This window comes from Narcine bancroftii, chromosome 8 (assembly GCF_036971445.1).
Source record: "Narcine bancroftii isolate sNarBan1 chromosome 8, sNarBan1.hap1, whole genome shotgun sequence".
NCBI classification, from domain to species: domain Eukaryota; kingdom Metazoa; phylum Chordata; class Chondrichthyes; order Torpediniformes; family Narcinidae; genus Narcine; species Narcine bancroftii.
Genome location: NC_091476.1, coordinates 139357378 through 139379174, shown reverse-complemented (window position 1 = coordinate 139379174; position 21797 = coordinate 139357378). Strand labels below are relative to the sequence as shown.

General features: G+C 41.1%; 2 protein-coding genes across 5 annotated transcripts in view; one reads left to right on the top strand and one right to left on the bottom strand.

Moving 5' to 3' along the window:
- Positions 1–21331, bottom strand: part of bace1 (beta-secretase 1) — a 163433-nt gene extending 142102 nt beyond the window's left edge. For 3 of the 4 annotated variants that reach the window (XR_011343424.1, XR_011343423.1, XM_069895026.1), the window contains exon 1: positions 20304–20673. Coding sequence is in view for 1 of the 4 variants with exons in the window: in XM_069895026.1 (XP_069751127.1) it covers positions 20304–20603 (300 nt within the window). In the remaining 3 variants the exon portion in view is untranslated. Of the gene's footprint in view, positions 1–20303 lie in introns of all 4 variants that reach the window. The other variant, XR_011343425.1, reaches the window with a different exon arrangement.
- A 17-nt stretch (positions 21332–21348) lies between these two features.
- The window catches only part of LOC138741246 (centrosomal protein of 164 kDa-like), a 177493-nt gene continuing 177044 nt past the window's right edge, over positions 21349–21797 (top strand). Inside the window, exon 1 of the mRNA XM_069895013.1 lies at positions 21349–21634. The gene's annotated coding sequence lies outside the window, so the exon portion shown is untranslated. The remainder of the gene's footprint in view (positions 21635–21797) is intronic.

Below are 21797 nucleotides of genomic sequence, written 5' to 3'. Positions count from 1 at the left end.
GCTGGATCTATTATTTCCTCCTCTATTTTGATTGGTACATTTTTATTAATTAATATAGCTACACCTCTAGCTTTTGAATTATATGATGCTGCCGCTACATGCCCTACCCAGTCTCTCTTTAATTTATTGTGTTCCACTTCAGTTAGATGCATTTCCTGCACAAATGATATATCTATTTTTTCTTTTTTCAGTAAATTTAATATCCTCTTCCTTTTAATTTGGTTATTTATTCCATTAATGTTTATAGTCATATAGTTCAACATGGCCATCTCATATCTTCTTTGCACCTCATTTCCGCTTCCTCACCACCACCATCCCCCTTTTCCCCCTTTTCATCTCTCAGTTTTCCCTTTTTAAACTCAATGTATGACAACACATTTAAAACATAAAATACTCCAACAACACTCTCACATCCAATATTACCTTAATCCCAAATACCCACCCCCCACCCCCACCTCTCTCTGCGTTGTCCCTTATCCCTTGCCCGGCAACCACAACTCCCCTTTCCATTTGGATTGCGATCCTGCTCACAAGTGTCAACTGATTTCGCAGTGACGGTTATTCTCTCCCCCAACCCCTCCTGAAAACACTAAAAAAAAACCTTATAACAAAGTTCTCCCTTTTTTTCCCCCCTTACTTCCTTCCTTCCCTTCTCTTTCCCTTCTTTAGTTCTTTACATATACATTGTTTTTACATCTTTGTATATATTTTATCACCATTCTTCATTCTTATTACATTTCTCCTTCTGTCCTGCAAGTGTTCTGCAAATTCTTGTACTTCCTCCGGATCCGAGAACAGTCTGCTTTGCTCCCCGGGATAAATATTTTAAGCACAGCTGGATGTCTTAACAAGAATTTATAACCTTTTTTCCAAAGGATCGATTTTGCTGTATTAAACTCCTTCCTCTTCTTTAAGAGTTCAAAACTTATGTCTGGGTAAAAAAATTTTTTTTGACCCTTGTATTCCAATGGTTTTTTGTCTTCTCTAATGATATACCTTGCCCGCTCCAGTATATTTTCTCTTGTCGTATATCTCAAAAATTTTACTAAAATGAATCTTTGTTTTTGATATATCTGTGGTTTCGGAGCTAGTGTTCTGTGTGCTCTTTCTATTTCCATTCCTTCCTGCATTTCTGTCATTCCCAGGACCTTCGGGATCCATTCTTTTATAAATTCCTTCATATCTGTGCCTTCTTCATCTTCCTTTAGGCCCACTATTTTTATGTTGTTTAGCCTACTATAATTTTCCAACAAATCAATTTTCTGAGCTAACAACTCTTGTGTCTCTTTAATTTTTTTATCACTTTCTTCCAATTTTCCTCTTAAGTCGTTTACTTCCATTTCTATAGTCGTTTCTCGTTCTTCCACATTTTCTACTCTTTTCCCTATTTCTGTCATAACTAGTTTTAATCTTTGCATTTTATCTTCTGTTCTTTTCATTTTTCTTTCAATTGCACTAAATTCTAATGAAAACCATTCTTTTAATGCTCTCATTTGTTCTTCAAAAAAAGCTTTATCTATATTCTGTCCATCTGTTTTACCTTCTATCTCTCTGTGAAGATCTTGGTCTTCTTCTTCCTCTGTGTCTGTACCTGTATTTGTGTCTTCTTCTTCTTTGTATCTGTGCCTCTTCTGATTTTTCTGATGAGTTGCTTGTATCACTTTGTTGGGTCTCTTCTTGCTTGGCCTCTTGCTGTTGGTCTTTGCCTGAGCTGCTCATCTGTCGAAACTCGTGCTGCTGCTCCTCTTGCCGTTCACCCCGTCGACTTTCTTTCTCACCTGGTACTTTCCTCCCTTTCCTGCCGCTTTCCTCATCTTCCAGCTGAGAGCCCTGATGTTGGGCGTCCCTCATCTGATCGCGCCGTGCTTGCCCGCTCCTCGGCTGAACCCCCCTCCTATAGGTCTTTTCCTTTACCTTAGATTGTCCACTGTTCATGCGCAACTCCTTGTGCATGCGCAGATGCGCACTTTTGTTTGGCTCAGAGAGCCATTTTTGCAGTCGGGGGGGGTGGGGTCGTGACTCCGCAGGGCCGACACCAACCTCTGAGATTGGGTGCTCTTCTCCACCACGGCTCCCTGTTCCTTCATGCAGTTAAGGCCTTCTCTTTTCTTTTTTTTCCCCCATTGTTTTTACTTTTTCCTTCTTAGGTGCCATCTTCTTTCTCTTCTCTGCAACTTTATCTTTTATTTCTTATATTTTATATTTATTGAACTTTGTCTTTTCTTAACTTTTTCTTTTCTGGAGAGGGCTGGTTTTACCCTACCAGCCATTACTCCATCACGTGACTCCCCTCCAGATTTATAATCTTAAACCAAGAGAGTTGTCATCAGTTCTCCATGAGTTATTATTGATGTCTAGTGGTAATTCCCTGGACAAGACGAAGAAATTATGGGAATAAGATTTTCAACAATAATTTTCTGACGCTACATGGAATTGAATCTTGAAATTGGTTAATTCATTTTGTCTATGCACCCGACATTCATTATTGTAATTTAAAATAGTACATTAAGCTTACTTTTCCAAAATTCAATTGGCTAAATTTTATTCTAATTTCTCGTCAAAATGTGATAGCTGTAAGACTGTTTTGGTCATGTTCTCTGCTTTCCAGTTATTGGGGAAAGTATGTTATGTACCTTGTCTTTATTGGTTTATATTAATTTGGCTCCTAATCCTTTTCTTGCCCTATTAGGAATAAGTAAGTCAACTGACTTAAATTTGTATGGCTACAATCCCATGTAGTTGCCTTTGCTCTTCTTATTGTCAGAAGTGCTACATTTATGAGATGGAAGGATGCTATTCCTCCTACACAGACTCAATGATTATCTGATATGATGCCATGCTTGACTCTGGAAAAAAAATGCTCAATTAATGTAATGAACCTTAAAATTTGTGGGGCTCTTTCCTTAATTTTTTTCAGAACTTATATTGGATCCCATTTTACAGTTTGGCTGTCCTTTCTTTCATGCATTAGTGGAACATATAAGTTTAATCATAACTTCACAAGGGAAGGGTTAGAATATTAAAATAATTTTGTTTTATATACATTTATATACATATATGTGCACAATGTTTCCACTGCAGTCACATGCTGTAAAAAAAAAATCAAGCCACATTTGTATTTTTTTTACAGCATGTGACTGCAGTGGAAACATTGCTTAACAGTGATGTTATGACCAAGAAACACATGTGCAGTTCATTTAGCACAATCCAAGGACTGGGAATTATTTGAAGACTGATGCAATGGGGTTCCCTTGGCCAATAACAGATTCACCACTTTGAGAGCATAGCATAGACCATGTGTGGGCCAGATGGTGCGTCAGTGATTGAACGGTCATTATGCAATTTAAGCTTTTGATTGTACATTATGTATTTCAATCAGAGACGATGTATGGACATTACTGACAATAATTTATCCAAAAAAATCCACAAAAATTTCAAGCAACGAGATCAACCGTATTCCTTCCAAAAAACTACAATCATGCGTTTCAGGTCAGGGAGGGCATCTTCAAATTTGGAAATGCACCAAAAAATGAAAAAACACAATGGAAAAAAAAGTCAAAAAAGAGAAAAATTGGTTGCTATTAAAAAAAACTAACCCCAAAACAGACAGCAGCTTAATTAGTGGGAAACTTGATTTTGTTTGAAAGAATGTTGATAGTGAGTGACATAGTTGTTGATGCCAATAGCAACTCATCATCACAAGGAGTTGTGCTATCAATCTTACCACTGGTAGAATGAACTACTTAGAGGGAATGATAAAATCATCCCTTGATGGATATAAATATTTCAGATAGGCATTTGGATCTCTGCAAACTTTCATTTAAACAATTGCTTTTAAATAATTCTTCAAAAAGTTCATTTTTAAAATTAATCAGAAACAATTATTTTTTGTTGCAAAACTGCGTCCATAAATAAATTTGTTGAACACAGCATCTTGAATCTTTCTCAGCAGAAATAATTGTGTATTCCTTTCAACTTCTGTCTTTGATCCATATCTCTAGCTTTTATTTAATTAATTTCTCTGCACGCTTAGGTGTGTTTTGACCTGAGTATGTGAGGTAAATCCCATTTCTGAGTGAACAAAATTTGCTTTGTGCTAAATTAGTTTTGCGTACAGCCATCGCCGGAATTGGATGAAGGAACATCGCAGCGACCCACACGGGGACATTTGGCTTTGTGCCTTTTTGAGTGGCTCAGGGGAGCAGGATAAGGGGGGGGAGTGGGGACGCTCAGGGAAACAGGAAGAGCAGGGCGGCTCAGGGAGCATGGAGAGGCTCAGGAGAGTGGGGGCAGAGGGGAGCAGGGGGTGAGTGGCAGCGCTTCAGGAATGCTCTGAAAGTTCTTCCCTGTTGGTCACCCAGCTCCACATTCACTGGTGGATGAGTGGCCTGGGACCAAGAGCGGGACAGCTGGCCACTGATGCACAGCTTGTCTCAGGCTCATCTTAAGGGCAGAATGTGTTCCCAGGAGCACCAGTGAGTTATTTTTCGAGGGGAAGAGTGGAGCAACTTCACTGAACATACCATGTGAATGCAGTCATTTTGCTGCCCAATTCATGACCCCGAAGAAATGGGTGGCATGTGAAAAACACTGTTATGTATAATTGTTTGGTCAGGCACAACTATTGACCGATTGCATCTGTGGCCCCTCCCGACAGGCTCCAGTATAAAGGTGGCTGTTGAACAGTATAGATGCATGGTTGTTCTTAAGTGAATAAAAGCCTATTGGTTTCTCAACAAGAGTCTTTTGAGTAATTGATGATGCATCAATTTTATTCACAAAGGTTTTTTAATCAATGTTGCAGATCCTGAAGACGGAACAGCTGGAGATCGACCCTCAATTGCCTGAGGAATCCAGCAACTTTGAGCTTTGGCTGCACTGCTTTGAAGCATTCCTGCATGCTTCCTCCACCATTGTGCGATCAGAGACAGATAAGCTACAAGTGCTGCACTCCTGGGTCAGCATCCTGGTGAAATCCATGATCAGAGATGCTACATTGTACCAGGAAGCCATGGACATACTCAAAGGACAGTACCTGCATAAGATCAATGCTGTCTACATCAGACACCTTCTAGGGATCTGGAAACAAAGACCCGATGAGACCAACGCGGAATATCTTTGAGCCCTGCGATCACTTGGTAGGACCTGTGAATGCAAGGCCGTGTCCGCTGTGGAGTACACTGAAGACCTGATCCAGAACACTTGCGTTACAGGGACCAGGTCAAACTACATCGAACAAAGACTCTTGGAGCAAGGGGAGCTCAGTCTATGAGAGCAGTCAAGCTGGAGGCCTACTCGACTGACAACACAGCCACCTTGTGGCTACCACAGGCGCGACCATCTTGGGATGCGTCACTACCCTTTCACTCCACTAACGACTAAAGCATGGCACCACTGCTCCACGATCACCTCCTGTCACTTTTGCTCAGCTCCGGTGGCAACCCCATTGCAACTGTGGTGCTATGGGAGCTCCTCAAGTGCTATTTCTGTGGCCTGGGCAAGCATTAGAGGAAACTCTGCCCAGCAAAGGATTCAACTTGTTCCAGTTACAGGAAGAAGGGCACTATGCCAAAGTGTGCATGTTGAAACCTCTTCCTAGCAGCACTGCCACCCTGGACATTGCCACTACCCGGAGTCAGCAGCACCAAGTGCAATCCGTGGGGGCCGGCATCATCTTGAGCGCCATCTTCAGAACCCAGCAGCACCGTGTGCAGGCCCTAGGGGCTGCTATCTTGGACACCACCATCTTTCACAACAGCAACGTGCACTGACCCGACACTGGCCTCCATCACACTCAACCAGGACAGCCCACATCAACTCGCCAGGTTGAGGATGGATATTCAGTTAAATGGACACGAGACAAGTTGCTTCCCTTACAGTTTTGCCAGTGAACCAGAAGGCCTCCTTGACATCTAAGTCGCACAGTAAACGTCCGAAGCTTCTGTATAGTTACTCTAATGGTGCAGGGTATTGAATATAAAAGCTGATGGTAATGCCGTAGCTCTGTGCTGCTGTGCAGTTGGGACTGGATTTTCAATGACCACTTAATAACCTGATGATGGAGTTCGATAGGCCCCATCCACCCCCTCACTGTGTATAACTGGCAATTTTTGAATAGAACACTGCGCACCACCAACCCTCCATTGTACATGGCCAACAACCCAAACACTCATCGCGCATGACCTGCAGGCTCTCCACACTTAAAATCACCCCCCATCGTTACTTGCCAACCTCACTCCAGACTGTAATTCCGTTGCCACTAAAAGTAGGTGGTACAGTGCCAGGGACAGGGTCTTCTTGCAGGCTGATGCACAGCATTACTCAAGGAGGGGATTATTGAAGCCAGTATCAGCCTTTGGAGAGCACAGGTAGTGATAGTACAGAATGGGAAAAGATTAGGATGGTTATCGACTAAAGTCAGACCATCAACAGATACACGCAATTGGATGCATACTCTATCCTATGCATCGCCGAGATGGTCAACCAGTGACCAGCATCGACTAATGACCTGAAGTTGGCATACCACCAGCTCCTTATCTACCCAGAGGACTGCCAGTATATGGCATTCGAGGCAGATGGCTGCCTCTTCCACTTCCTGTGGTGTCACAAACGGTATCGGTCTTCCGGGGGAGATGGACCATATGGTCAATCAGTACAAGTTGCAGGCCATTTTCCTATACTTGATAACGTCACTATCTGCGGCCACGACCTACAGAAACATGACACCAATCTCCAGAAATTTCTCAAAACAGTGAAGCTCCTTAACCTTACATATAATAAGGCCAAGTGCTTGTTTTGCACAACCCATCTGGCCATCCTTGGCAGTGTCTTGGAGAATGGAATAATCGGCCTGGACCCTGATCACTTGCAGCCACTCCCACACAGCCTCAAAGCCCTGAAGAGATGCTTTGGGTTCTTTTCCCATTTTGCTCAATGGGTCCCCAATTATGTTGACAAGGCCCGCCCCATCATCTAATCCACATCCTTCCCCTTGGCAGTGGAGGCACGTGCAGCCTTCAACCACATTAAGGCAGATATCACCAAGGCCACACTACATCCAACCCGATTCAGTTAGAAAGCAATGTATCAGATTTTTCCCTGGCAGACACCCTTGACCTGACGGGTAGTCCTGTCACATTTTTTTGATGCACCTTCAGGGCCCCAAGATTCGACACGGAGGCCCAAGCCATTGTCGACACTGGTGCCCTTACCTGGCCAGTAAGGGATTTACCCTGCTGACTGATCGACGCACAGTTGTGTTCATGTTTAATAATCAGCAGCGTGGTAAAAACAAAAATGACAAAATACTGAGGTGAAGAATTGAACTGCCCACCTACAATTACAATATTTTGTTCCAGCCGGGGAAGCTTAATGAGCTGCCAGACCCCCTGTCCCATGGGACCTGTGCCAGCGCACAGATCAACCAGCTCTAAAACTTACACAATGATCTCTGTCACCCCAGTTACCAGGTTTTTTTTTCATTTTGTCGAAGCACGCAACCTGCCATACTCCATCAACGAGATCAGGTCTATGACAAAGAACTGCCAGGTCGGAGGTGAGTGGTAACTGCACTTCTACCAGCCAAACAAGGCACAATTAATTAAATCCCCCACCTCTTTGAGAAACTCAGTGTTGATTTTAAAGGACCCCTGCCCTCCACTGACCACAATGTGCATTTTCTTAACATCATTGATGACTACTCCTGTTTTCCATTTACCATCCCCTGCTCGGACATGACTGCTGCCACAGTCATCAAGGACCTGCACAGACTCTTCACTCTATTTGGCTTCCACAGTTATATCCACAGTGACCGGGGTCCTTGCTTTATGAGTGAAGAGCTGCGGCAGTACCTGTTGGCCAGGGACATTGCCATGAGCAGGATCACAAGTTACAAGCCCAGGGCAACGGGCAAGTAGAGAGGGAGAATGCTAGGATTTTGAAGGCAGTCCTCCTAGCCTTGCAGTCTAATGGTCTCTTGGTCCCCCACTGGCAAGAGGTTCTCCTGGAGGCACTCCACTCTATCAGTTCCCTGCTATGTACTGCCATAAATGCCACAGTGCATGAACATATGTTTTCCTTTCCCAGGAAATATGCGACAGGGACCACACTACCAGAATGGCTGATGTCCCCTGGGCCTGTCCTACTCCAGAAGCACATGAGGAGCCATAAATCTGACCCTCTGGTCGAAAGGGTCCACCTCCTCCATGCTAACCCCCAATATGCCCAAGTTGCATACCCTGACGGACACAAAGATACCATCTCTGTCAGGGACTTGGCTCCCTCAGGAGCCCTAGAGACCACTGCTGATCACCCCACACTCCACTCTCCGTTGAATGCATACATTTTTCCTGACCCCTGGTACCCTGCCTCTGCCCCAAGAGAGGATACATCGGACTCATCGGCACCTACCCACCAGCACAACAATGATGAATATGTTCAGACACCAGAGACCGTCGCTGCACTGCAGCCACAACTGGTACTACGACTGTCCCAGCGAAAGACTGAACTTGTGACTTTGAATTGTGTTATGAGCCCAGAGGGCCCCAAAACCCAGCAGCAATAGAAATTCACAAAGACAAATGGTTACTTCAAAAAAAGTCACTTTTAATTATCTTCAAACATAAAAACAGCATCAAACTTTAACTTATTACTATTAACTTAACCCCCTTCTAATTCTACGTGCACATGTATATAAAAGAAGTTCTTTGATTCACAGTCCAATCTCACTTCTCACTCCTCCAAGATGACTGGTACCAGGCAATTCTTATACTGTGCACAGAATTTAACATTTATGAATTTCACCAGACTTTGATGCTTGAAAAGTAAATGGCTACTGCTCAGGAAGGTTCTTGTCAGTTTTTGGAGAGAGATTTGTTGCTTGTTGGACACCCACAACTGTTTCCTTCTAAACAGCCACCTCTGTGTCTTGCCGAAGAAACATGCCTCATCAGGGCTTTCCAGATGATGACCTCTTTCTTTCAGGTCACCACAGAGTTCCTTTTTGTTTCCCTTATTTCAAGTGAAACATTATACAGCCAGCCATCTCCTTTTGTATGGAGCACAAGGGCTTTGAACAGACTGAACTAAGCACTCAGAACCAGTCTTCAAAATAGGTTTTTTTACACAAGCTTGCCAGTTTGTCATGCTCCAGTCCCAGCTGTTGTTTAACTGTAGAACTGAATTCTCTCTCTCTCTCTCTCTCTCTCTGAGAAAACCACATGACCCTCTTAGAACAGCAAACTGCACCCAGACTGCTGTACCGGACTCAATTTTCTGAGTTTGTTCATCTGTTGCTTTCCAAAACAATAATCCATTCCTCCACAGCATGTCCCATTAACACCTACTTGTGAAGCCCTTATAGGCATTCTTCAAAGTTTTTGTAAAGGCTCCTGGAGCCTGGACTGTCTGGCTTGAGCAGAGCTCTGGCATTTTAAATGAGATCTGTTTGAATCTGTGTGACCTAAACTAAAAACCCTGCCACAATTTTTCTCCTTTAAAACATATACAATATAAAATATAACATAATCTGTCACAATTGTAAACTTGTAAAAACAAGGGGTGAATGTGGTATACCACTGTTATGTATAATTGTCTGGTCAGGCACACCTATTGGCCAATTGTACCTGTGGCCTCTTCCTATAGGTTCCTGTATAAAGGTGGCTGTTCCACAACCCCCTCCTTAGTGCAGGGCAGTCAAACAGTATGGATGTACCATTGTTCTTCAATGAATAAAACCTATTAGTTTCAACATCAGACTTTCGAGTAATTGATGGTGCATCTTGACATTTATATTGCCACAAAGTCATTCCTTTGGTGAGGGATGTTTAATTCACACGCACAGTCCCCGGGGCCACCGCTGACAGTTTAGTGCAGCAAATGGTGTATGTTGGAGTGGCTGAGGATGATTGGGCAAACACATTGGGTTTCAGGCCATAAGTGCCACCCCTGGTATAGACCATTCAGCAAAACAGCTCGGTTCCAATACTTCTGCCCACATGCCTTAATCTACCATCTCATCCAATCAGAATATTCCTTCTCGCTCCTTAAATGTATTCATCATTCTCACCTCAACCATTCCATTTTCCCCATTTTATCTGTTTTCTAGGTAAACATTATGCGAAAGCAGTACAGGATAAAAATGGATTTACTTTCCTTAACAGGAAACATAGATTTAAATGAATTGGTACAAGGACTAGAGAAGAGTTTTTTTTGGCACAGGTCTTGATCTTACTGTCTCAAAGAATGTTGGAGACAAAATCTCTCACCTTATTTGAAAAGTACCTTGAAGAGCAGTTACAGAAGCATAACCTGCAGGGTTGCAGACTAAGAATAAAGATGTGGGATTAGCCCATCCATTTTTGACTGCCATGGATATAATGAGCTGAATGGTTTACTGCCTAACCAGAATTTCTATCTTGCTATGAAACCCATTTAATTAACACATAACAAGCAAACAATAGGTGGCAGATAAATGGCCATGGGAATGGAGAATTAACCAGGGAAGTTGATGGAGATGGTGACAGGATATAAATGTGTGGACCTCTAATGAAATAGGTCACTAAACGTGTCAAAAACCACTTTCACTTTCTTTCTGCTTGAAGGTCATACACTCTTGTTAAAATGGACTCTTCAGCCAATACCAAAATCATTAAATTGTCATATCATCAATGATAGGACCGAACACCCTCCACTACACATCAATAACTCTGGAGTGAAGAGAGTAAAGAGCATGAAGTTCCTTGAAGTTCACTTAACTAGTGACCTATCATGGTCAAACAACATCTTCTCACTTGTCCAGAAGGTGCAGCACTGCATTTCCTGAGAAGACTGAAGCGAGCAAGGCTGACAGCCACCATCCTATCGACCTTCTATTGGAGCTCCACCATGAGCATCCTGGCTGGCTGTATCACAGTGTGGTACGGTTGCTGCAGAGAAATGGATCGGAGGTCAAACTACAGGACCATAAGAGTGGCAGAGAGGATCACAGGAGTATCCTTCCCCCCATCAACATTATTTACTGGGATTGTTGACTGAATCACTGAGGACCCCTCTGAGGTTATCTTTCAGCTTCTCCTATTGAAAAAGAGATAGAAGAGTATCAGCCAGAACCAACAGCCTGAGGAACAACTTCTTCCTATGGGCAGTGAGAAACTACATTTATTTGTATACTGTATATGAAATATATTCCTACATATGTATGTTCTATCTGTATGCATGTCATGTCTGGTTGTGTGACTTGAAGTGTTCTCGTGATTAAAAATACTATCCCTGTATAATGATTAAAATCACAACGGAATTGTGTGATGGCTCTTGAAAACTTTAAAAAAAAATATGACAGTAGGTGAAAAACAGAACAAAGCTGGCTTTTATTTCCAGCCCTGCACCATCTGCTCTCCTTAAACGTTGTCCGCAGCACACTCTGGAATTTGTTCACACTTCAGCAGCTGATCCTTCAGGATTCCAGGCTCTAGAATTGCCTCCCCAAACTATTTCATAAACATATTGGTTGAGTAAACCTTTTGGACTCATCCAAGAATACTAGAACACTTGAAGTATGATGTTTATGGTTGAGAAAACCTTCTGCCTCATCCAAGTCCATTGTACTGTGAGAATCCTACTCAAATTAAGGGAGATATTAATCACCTTCTATTGCAATGCTATTGTTCCTACAGCGGTGTAGAATCTCCCTGCACATTTTCTCCTTTAATTCCTGCTGACTATTAGGGGACCTCTAACTTACCATGACCCCTACCCACCTCTCCAACTCACCGTGACCTCTTCCCTCCTCTCTAAATCCTATCAAAGTAATCATCCCTCCTTATTTCTAATTTCCACCATATAAATTCACTGGATGATCTACCAAGAATCCAATCTCCAAGTATTGATGTGATATCAGTAAACACCCTTTCCTCCAACTCTATCTTACCTGTATCATCTTTACCCTGGCACATCAAGCTGCCAGTCCTGCTCCTCGTTCAATCATGTTTCTAATAATATCCTAATCCCATACATCAATCCCTGTACTGAGTTTGTCGACCTGACCTTTCAGGCTATATATTAAACTAGGTAGAGTTATGTAGATAGGTAGGAGAGGGAAGGAGGGTGAGATTGAAAGATGCCCTTTCTTGCTGGGCAAGGCATTAAAATTAGGTATATGGGAGGTGTGGTTCCATAGTAAAGATAGTGTGGTACCACTGAGGTTGTTAGATACTAGCAGGGTGCTGACAAGAAAACACTACTGTGGTTACAAGAGCTGCATCAGTAACTGGTTAAATGATAAGTACTGTACCAACCTGGCAAATTGGTTAAATGATAAGTACTGTACCAACCTGGCAAATTGGAATGGAGATTAAAAGTCAGCCATGATCTTACTGAATAGTAGCACAGACTTACTGTATCTGACCCATCTATTATCATATAAGCAGTAGCATCACTATGCGGTTTTAAAATGTTACTTCAACAAACCAGAATTAACCTGTGATAGAGTAAAATTGAATGTACAAAACACTAACACATTCAGTATGTGAACAATAGTTTTAAAAGTACTCTAAACCTTCCACCTTTAATAGCAATCTTCCATATATAGCCATACCCTGTATAATAGTCTTTTATAGGATGGGTTTTGATATAATGTGATTTATAAATTTAATATAGTAATATTGTAATTTTAATATAGTAATGACCAAAAATTGTTATATTTTATTAGTATTGTATTACCAATAGTGGCGCAATTTAATACTTGCCTGCGATCATTCAATGTCATTATTGTTTACCTCGTGTATTGCTCTAGAATCTGAGCTTGAAGGCTGTGGCTGCTCTGTAATACAAGTGTATTCTTGTTGTGTTGTATAAAAGTGCACCGTTACAAACAATATGGGTAAAAGGAAATGCGGTGAATGTGATACACCTAATAATTGTAAATGGCTAACAGTGGAAAAGAAACAGGAAATTATTAAGCAACATGAAGATGGCGCATCAATTGCTAAAATAGCATGAGACAAAGGCATGAATGAATCATCTGTTGGAACTCGAATCAAGAATAAAGATAAAATTAAAGAACATTGAATGGTAATAGTATGTTACATGACTGAAGTTATTTGTAGACGTAGAAATTCTGAAATAGAAAATATGGAATGCCTTTTAATGATCTAGATTGAAGATTGCTATTGGAGAAGAATTCCATTGTCAAATGACAATTCAAGCTACAGCAGTATCTCTACTGGATATTAAAAGAAAATGAAGAAAATGGAAATGAAGGGGAAACTTTCCAACAAGTCGTGGTTGGTTTTACAACTCCAAAAAACCCATGGGGCTCCATGATATTTGAAATTACCAGCGAATCTGCAAGTGCTGTTAGTGATTCAGCTCCAAGCTTTCCGACTGAACTAAAAGAAGTGATTGACCAAGGAGGCTACAAAGATGAGCAAATTTTCAATGTTGATGAAACTGGACTGTTTTGGAAAAAGATGCCATCACAAATTTTTTTTTTACATCCAAAAACGAAAAATCTTAACCAGGCTATAAAGTTTCAAAGACTGATTTGACACTTCTACTTGGCGGAAATGCATCAAATTAAAGCCTCTGCTTGTGTACCATTCCAAGAATCCAAGGGCTCTTAAAGGCAATGCAAAAAGTGCACTCCCTATAATCTGGCAATCAAATAGAAAAGCCTGGATGACAAGACAATTGCTTGAAAAATGGTTCTCAACCTATTTTTGTCCTGCAACCGAATGTTATTGTAGAGATAATAACTTGGATTTTAAAATGTTATTGTTGTTTGACAATGCACCAGCTCATTCAACTGCTGTTTTTGAGTTGAATGGACAAGTCAAACATTTTTTTTTGCCCCTTAACCCAACCTCATTGCTGCAGCACATGGATCAGGTATTGCCACGTTCAAGGCCTATTATTTGTGATGAAAATCCCATAACTTTAATACAGTTTTGGAAAGGTTACAACATCAAGAATGCAGTTGAAAATATCAGTGAATCGTGACTTGAAGTGACTGCAAACAACATGAGAGCTGTTTGGTGTGATCTTCTACCGCATAATGCAAGTGATACCACTAGTTTTGAAGCGCAGATGACAATGGTCTCTCAAGACATTGTGGAAATTGGAAAATATCTGGTATTTGAAACTTTGTATTGTGATAATTAATTCCCATTCAAGTAAACGATGATAAAACTCTCATTGAAATGGATCAACTATGTTTATATGAAGATGAGCTGCAAATTGAAGATGTTAATGAAGTGCCAACAAAAGAATTCACCTGAGAGGAATTATTAACGTTTATTGGAAAAAAATCAATGATGCTTAAGGATGTTGAACCAAACATCGAGGGAAGCATTAGAGTTCGACAAGAATGGCAAAATGCTATTTAATGTTATAAAGATATGCATGATAAAAAAAGTGCAAACTACATTAGACAAATATTTTCTTAAATAAACAATGTTTGCTTATTGCCAATAAAAATCAGTTTTATATATCCCTTTTATTGTATTACGTTAAAGTGCATTGTAATAATGTTTTGAACAGTGCGGTTTTACATAGCACTGAACTTGCTTGGAACATGTTAACTGTTTTATAGGGTGTGCCTGTATTGGCACATTTCCAAAAAAGGAGCTTAGTCGTATCATCCAGTTTGCAAAGGCCATGATGTTATGAAAGCCGTTTAAAAAAAAATACATCTATCTTTATAAGAAACAAGATCTGTCCCTGGCTCGCAGATAGTTACAGAGTAATTTACATATTCCTTGAAATTTCATCACATGACCTGCTTTCCACAGTCATAGTGTTTTGTACATTCATAAAATATTACAGAGTAAAGAAAAAACAGAGGGGGGGGGAAATCAAATCTTTTTATAACTTTCCCCCACTTATTTTCAGCAGTGCCCAAGCGATTAATTTCAAGAATTCTGGAGAGCAGGTAACCTGAAGCACAAGCCCAGAACCTTGATGATGTCCCATACTGTAAATCTTCTCCAAAATACCTTAATTAATTGTTTGGGGAATAGGGTGTTGTGCTATAAAGAACAGCCTGTGTTCACTCAGCTATGTTTCCAATTGCCCACAAGAAAATATTTGCAGTGTTCGATCACCACCTAAATTTCATTCAGCTGCAGGACATACCGTTCTATTGGTTAAAGGATCTATGAACACTAAATGTTTATTTACTTCAAACACAATGACTTCGAGAAATGTAGCTAATTCATTGGATTACCAAGAATGGTTTTATGCAGGTTTGAATTTTGAAAATACAGTAAAACAGGATTAAGTTGATTACATTTTCTCAGTTATCCAACCCACCATGATTAATCCTCCAATCCTCACAGTAACGTCAATAGCATTAACTATTCTTTCCACATCAGAATGACCCTAGTTCAATCCCTGGCTGCCAATGAACTGACCAATCACCCCAGTAAATTTTCAGAGGGCATCAATTAGCCAAGATTTCCACATCTCCTCAACATTCGATGGAATCCTACATTGAGAGTACATTAAGAAGATCAAACTCCCCTCAGCTGAGTAGTCAACCAACTATCTCAACCTGCTACTGCAAAGTCATTAATGAATGAATGTGATGGCTAACAATACACAAGGAGTTGGCAGGAGGAGTTTTTTTTTTTTAAAAAACATTTGTCACCAAACTATTTGTCCCAAATTTGCGCTGGTAGGTTAAATGGCAACAACAAATTGTCCCTGAAGAAAAAAAAACACCAAAGGGAAGCTGATGGGCATGGGAGAGAGAATAAGTCGCTGGGCCACACAAAAATAAGGAGGAGGTTGGGACTAATGGGACGGCTCTGCTATGCGTCAGCATGGACTTGATAGACTTCATGGCCTCCTTCTGTGCCAAAGAATATGAATAAATTAAGATTTTATTTTACACTTGTCCATCTGGCAACCAGCATTAACTGACCAATAAAAAAAGTTGACAACTTGAGCATGGAGTTGATTCTGCTACACCATCTGGGGCACTATAACTTAAATTGTACTATTGAGTGGACCATTGACTAATGAAGGACAGCAAAATTAACAGATGTAATGGGCAATAATGATAGAATACAGATTCCAGTATTTCGAATAAACTGAAATTTATGGAGGGTGATGACTGATGGAAACATTTTAATAGTTGCCTGTAGATTGGAGGTATAATTGAGGTAAAACAGAGTTGAGAAATCTTAGCAGTACGAGGGATGTGTGATTCATTTTAAAACTGGCACTTGGTAAATTTAAACATGCTTATTTTTCATGATTTGAACATAAAAATCTACAGGATTGTACAGGCCCTTCAGCCCACAACATTGTGCCAATCTAATAACCTACTCTGACAACTGCCTAGAATTTCCCTTTTGCAAATGTTCAATTTTTCTCAGTTCGATGTACTGTCTCTTAAAAGATCCTGTTGCACCTGCCTCCACTGTTGTTGCCAGAAATGCATTCCATGCACCCACCACTCTCTGCGTGGAAAATCCTACCTCTTATATCAAGCCCATGTTTATATTGCTTTCTCATGACTCTGAATGTTCAAAAATTACTCCTAAGAACCTGAAAGCAATGTCCCTTCATGTTAGCCATTTTAGACTTGTGGAAAAAGCCTCTGGTAATCCATATGATCAATGCCTTTCATTATGTTGTACATCTCTAATTAAGCCACCCCTCATTCTCATTCACTCTAAAGGAAAAAAAAACACCAGTTCACTCAACTTGTCCTCATAAGTCATCCTCTCCAATCCAGGTAGTACCCTTGTAAATCTCATCTGCACCCTCGAAGGATCCACATGCTTCGTGGAGTGAGGTTACCAGAATTGAACACAATATTCGAAGACTGATAGAAATTGATCAGAAAAATTAAAAAAGATGCCATTTGAATTTTAAACAGAACATTATTTACCCAAAGGTTGTCTCCCACATTCAACCCTCAACAGCTCACATAAAATTTGTCGGTTGCTATACCCAGCCAGACAGCATTATTTGCATGCAAACTACAGAGGGAAATCAGGCAAAGAGATACTCACAACAGTAATGTTCTTTCAGATGCAAGTTAATAAATGAACTAGGCATGCTCCAGAAGTAGGATTCACATTAGGTCGACAAAAAGTGGAATGTAACAATAAATATCACACACTAATGGCGTATTCAAAAGACACAAATCTTTCATAATTGGTATGAACTATTGGGCAAAATTAGAGGATTCTTGAACCAGTACCTACTGAGAATTGACAAGATACTTCAAATTAATGTCCTTTAGGAAGAGCAAAAGAGGATTCTCTCATTTCATTGGACTGCACTCGCTTCCAAACCTCACTAATTTAAAGACATTATCATAATGTGATGCAGAGAACGAAGAATGTTTAACACAATGACTGAAGATACTCTTTTTGTCTTTCAAGTGTGATATTCAGTCCTTTGACACAAAAATGACATTATTAACACTTCAATAGTTTGCAATTATGTTCCAATATAATTTCAGGAACCATTCTTGGGTTAATTCCAAATTAAGCGTACAAAGGTCATCAAGAACTTCAGAACTATTAAGACAAGCATGTTCTCAGCAATCCAGACCAGCCATTCTTAATCTTTTGTTTTGGCTATGGCCCCCTTAGAACTCTGCTCAAAGTTTATGAGCCCTTTTCCTGTGTAACAGTCAAGTTTAGTACTTTTGTACTTCTACTGACTACATAAAAAATATTTTATAATTTCAATCCTTGCCTCCCCCTTAAATGTGTGGGGACTTTAGGGGCAGGGGTGGGGATGGGGGGTCATTCTCCCATTGAGAATGACCAATCAAGCCCATGTTTCTATTGCTTTCTCATGGCTCTGAATGTTCAAAAAGGACCTAGAACTTCACTGGCCAAATTTCATGAGCATGGCTGATGTGATATTTAGTCAAACATTGCACTCTTACCTTCAGGATGGCAGTACAGAGTTCAAAATTAACAGTCAAAAACACAATGTCTGGAAAGATTATTGTGCCAACATCATTGATCCTGTTTGTACAGTGCTCTCATCACATCCAGGAACCTTCAAGCTTTAGCCAGAAAGTGTTGAAGCCAAGCTAGTTATTAGGCTGGATTGTTTTCTTTAGAACAGCTATTCTCAACATTTTTTTCACTATGGCCCCCTTAGGACTCTGCTCAAAGTTTATGGGCCCCCTTCCCTGTGAAGCAGTTTTGATTTCTTGTGTACTTCTCTCCTATGGACTACATATATTAAAAAATTATGTCACGTGAGATTAAAAGAAAACAAGGCTTTTACCTGAATGTACTATACCCCTCACACCACCTGCCCCCCCCCCCAGGGCTTTCAGGCATCAGTTGAGAATGGCTGATCTAGACATCAAAATATTCTGACTCCATTACTAATGCAGAAAGTTCTAATAATGCTCACCTGTAAAGTATCCTTCAGCCTAAGTATTTATGTTTCCAGGAGTTTAGCATTCCAGAGCTCTATTTAAAGTAACCTGACCCAGTTTCCCTCTCTTCCGACGTGCAACATTGTATTTGATGGAACTACCTGACTTTTGACGTAATCACAGACTTGTGACAAATTCTCCAGGGGTTCCAATATCTAGAAATAAAATCCAGCAAGGAATTTTACATCTTTTTTTTTCCTTTTCTCCTATGCTACAAGCTAAATTTGAAAGACAATCCAATCTATTGTTCATGGTATCATCGCACAAGCCTGTTTTAGAGGATTTTAGAGGAAACCTATGGTTTCATTTGGGGATTTTTAAATGATTGATGCAGGAAAAACATAAACAAAAGTATTTATTGGGGAAACAAAGACAAAAATCTATAAGGAGAAAGTAAAGATATTTGGTAACATTCTTATTTCTGGAAGACTTTTGAGAGGTCAGAGGAGAAAGTGATACCAAGAGGCTGAAATAGTTGTCACAAGAGGACACATTTAAGGTGGTGGGGAGTAGGTACAGAGGAAATGTCAGAGGCAATTTTTTTTTTAAATGCAGTGAGTGGTGAGTGCGTGGAATCGGCTGCTGGCAACTGTGGTGGAGGTGGATACACTAGAGACTTTTGGATAGATACATGCCACTAAAATAATAGAGGGCTATGGTTAAGACTAGTAATTTCTAAGGTAGGGTCATGTTTCAGGACAACTTTGTAGGCCGAAGGGCCTGTATTGTGCTGTAGGTCTTCTATGTTTTGCAATTAAATGTGATGTACTGTTATACATGACAGCAGTGTGAGGAAGATTTATTTATATAATTGAAGGATTTCTATTTCTCCCAATTGGGTGAGATCAAGGATATGCAATTCAGGCACCGCTTTGAAAGAGAAAAACAGCCATTAGATCATATGAGCAAAGATAGCAGCAAAAATTAACGTGTTGAGTTTGATCATTTGTGGAGAACATTGCTTTTTCCTCACAAAAAAATGTAAACATCTATATGGATGTAATTTGAAGGAAAAAAAACTTATGGTGAAACTACTAATTGAAGCCCAATTGAGAAGATTCAAACTAATTGGCAATGATGCAAATATTCCTCATATGTGAAACTAGATGCTGAAATAAACTGTGGCAGAATCACAACCAATGTGAATCTGTTCTCAGTCTCCAATAAAGGAGATAACAATAAGGCATGGGAATGCTATCATCATTTCTTCAATCTATTCCTCAGTAGAGCAGCCCTGAGGCCTATATTTAGGACCCTAATCAGCCCTCTGCAGAGAATCACCAACTCTGCTGCTTTCTTTGGTGTACATTTTACTTTTTCTTTCGTACAATACATTGAATCAGACACAGTATTTTTGTTTGATTTCATACTAATTTACAAAGATTCTAACAAACAACATTTTCCAGTAATTGTTCAATGCTCATTCAACAGAAACATTGATTTTGGGTTGCACTGTATAGTGGTGTAGTTATTCCCAAAGCCATTTGTCAATTTCGTGTTAATTTCAGGAAAGAAGCATGTGGACACAAGGGCCCACGAACCTGAATAAGAATTTTGGAAAGCCCTTTCTTTAAAAACGTGTTTAGGAAGAGAAATGGGTTATGATTACACTTATCACAACAGAAGAAAAGCAACGATGCGTTTTGATGAGCTATGTACCATGGGACAGTGCAAAAAGATTGGACATGGCTCATTTATATCAAAACCAGGTGTGAACCAAATGTCAAAACAAAAGATACAAATATCTCTATATATTTATGGAACTACTGAAAATTTATAATAATCATTAACTGCCATTATAACTTATTATTATACAACATTTAATGCAGAGAGAACAACGAAAATTGTAATTGATGTTAAAGCTGACTGAGAAAACCTCCAATCTTACCTTCTGAGGGGGTGTTCCCATTGTCATTTCCACATAATACCCCTGCCCGGATTTTCCTCTCAGGTTATCAACCATTTCCATAAAATTGATACTTTGTCTCCGACCAGTTCCATCAGCAGCTCTGGGGATCCTGCTGGAGCTCCCGATGTCATTTTTCAGAGGAACCCTGATCCCAGACGGCTCTCCGTTACAAAGCAGCCACACGGTCAGAGAGCAAGCCAAGAGCGGAAAACGAGAGCCGGGACAAATTCTCATTTCGATACTACTTCTATCTCTTCCTTTATAGAGAGGCAAGTGCATTGGCAACTGCTTCCAATAATATATGTATAGATTTATTCGACCACTCCCCCCCCACCACCCACCCCCCCCTCCCCTCCACCTCTCGCTCTACATTGAGAGATTCAGAAGAAATGCCAAACGTGCAGCGTCGGATGCCTCATTGATGGATTTATTTTGAATAGAAGGCATTTTTTGAAAAAAAGAGAAAGAGTAAATGATAATTACTCCTGTTCATTTCTGGATCTTCGTAGAGATTCAAGTTTGCATTGTCCCGTTATTTTAGGTGCTGGTTCGGTGTTTGATGGAATAGAGGAGGACGGGTTCAGACACCAACATACAGTCTTCCCACTTCGGCGGAAGAACTGGTGGAGATGCAATTAAATGCAGGAATGACGCTAAGAAAAGAAGGTGGAGCAAAGGCTGGTCAAGCTCGCCGGGGGGTTGTCGCTTCACATTCGTGCGCTCTGCGGGGCCCAGTGCCTCCTCCTGGTTCTCACGCCTCTTACATTCCGTCCAAGAGCAAATCATTCCATGGGCCACCATGGAGGATGCGAGCGGCTTCACCGCTCCAACGAGAAGCTCGGGCAACGCCTTTCTCCATCGGAAAGGTCACCTCGCACTCAGGCGAACGAGATTCTCCCGCACTCGCTCACTCGAACTTTTTTTGCGGCCTCCCTTGCCCCAACTCCAACTCCCAGCAGGCGCCGCCGATTCCTCGCGCTTGCGCATTTGTTTCCACGGGCCCGGGGCGGAAAAATCTGGCTGGGAACGTTCGGATTATGTTATTGACAGCTGGACGAGCCATTCACCGTGCAGCGCTCTGCTACAGGACAGGCGGAATCGCCCAATGAAATGACAGGTTGTGAGTTGAGGCTGGGCGTTCGAGCAACGGCACCGGAAGTCGTTTTGGCTCTCGGAGGTTTCCCAGCAAATCCGTGAGGAAAGCGGCCAAGCGCTGGTGGCGGCCGCCGGGGGAAGGCGGGGGCCCTGGCTCTCGGACACAACTCGCCGGTTGTCTTGCTCCAAACACCTTTCGCTGGTCTGTGTCTCAGGTAAGTGGCGGCAGCCGGTTGCTATGTTACCACCTGTGGCAGGAGGCGGCCTGGGACCCATTCGACTGAGTCCGCCCCTTTTCCCCACGCCTCTGCTCCTCCTCCCCTCCACCCATCTAAACTTTCATCTACTTGCATTCCATGTCTTCTAACGTTTGCCAAT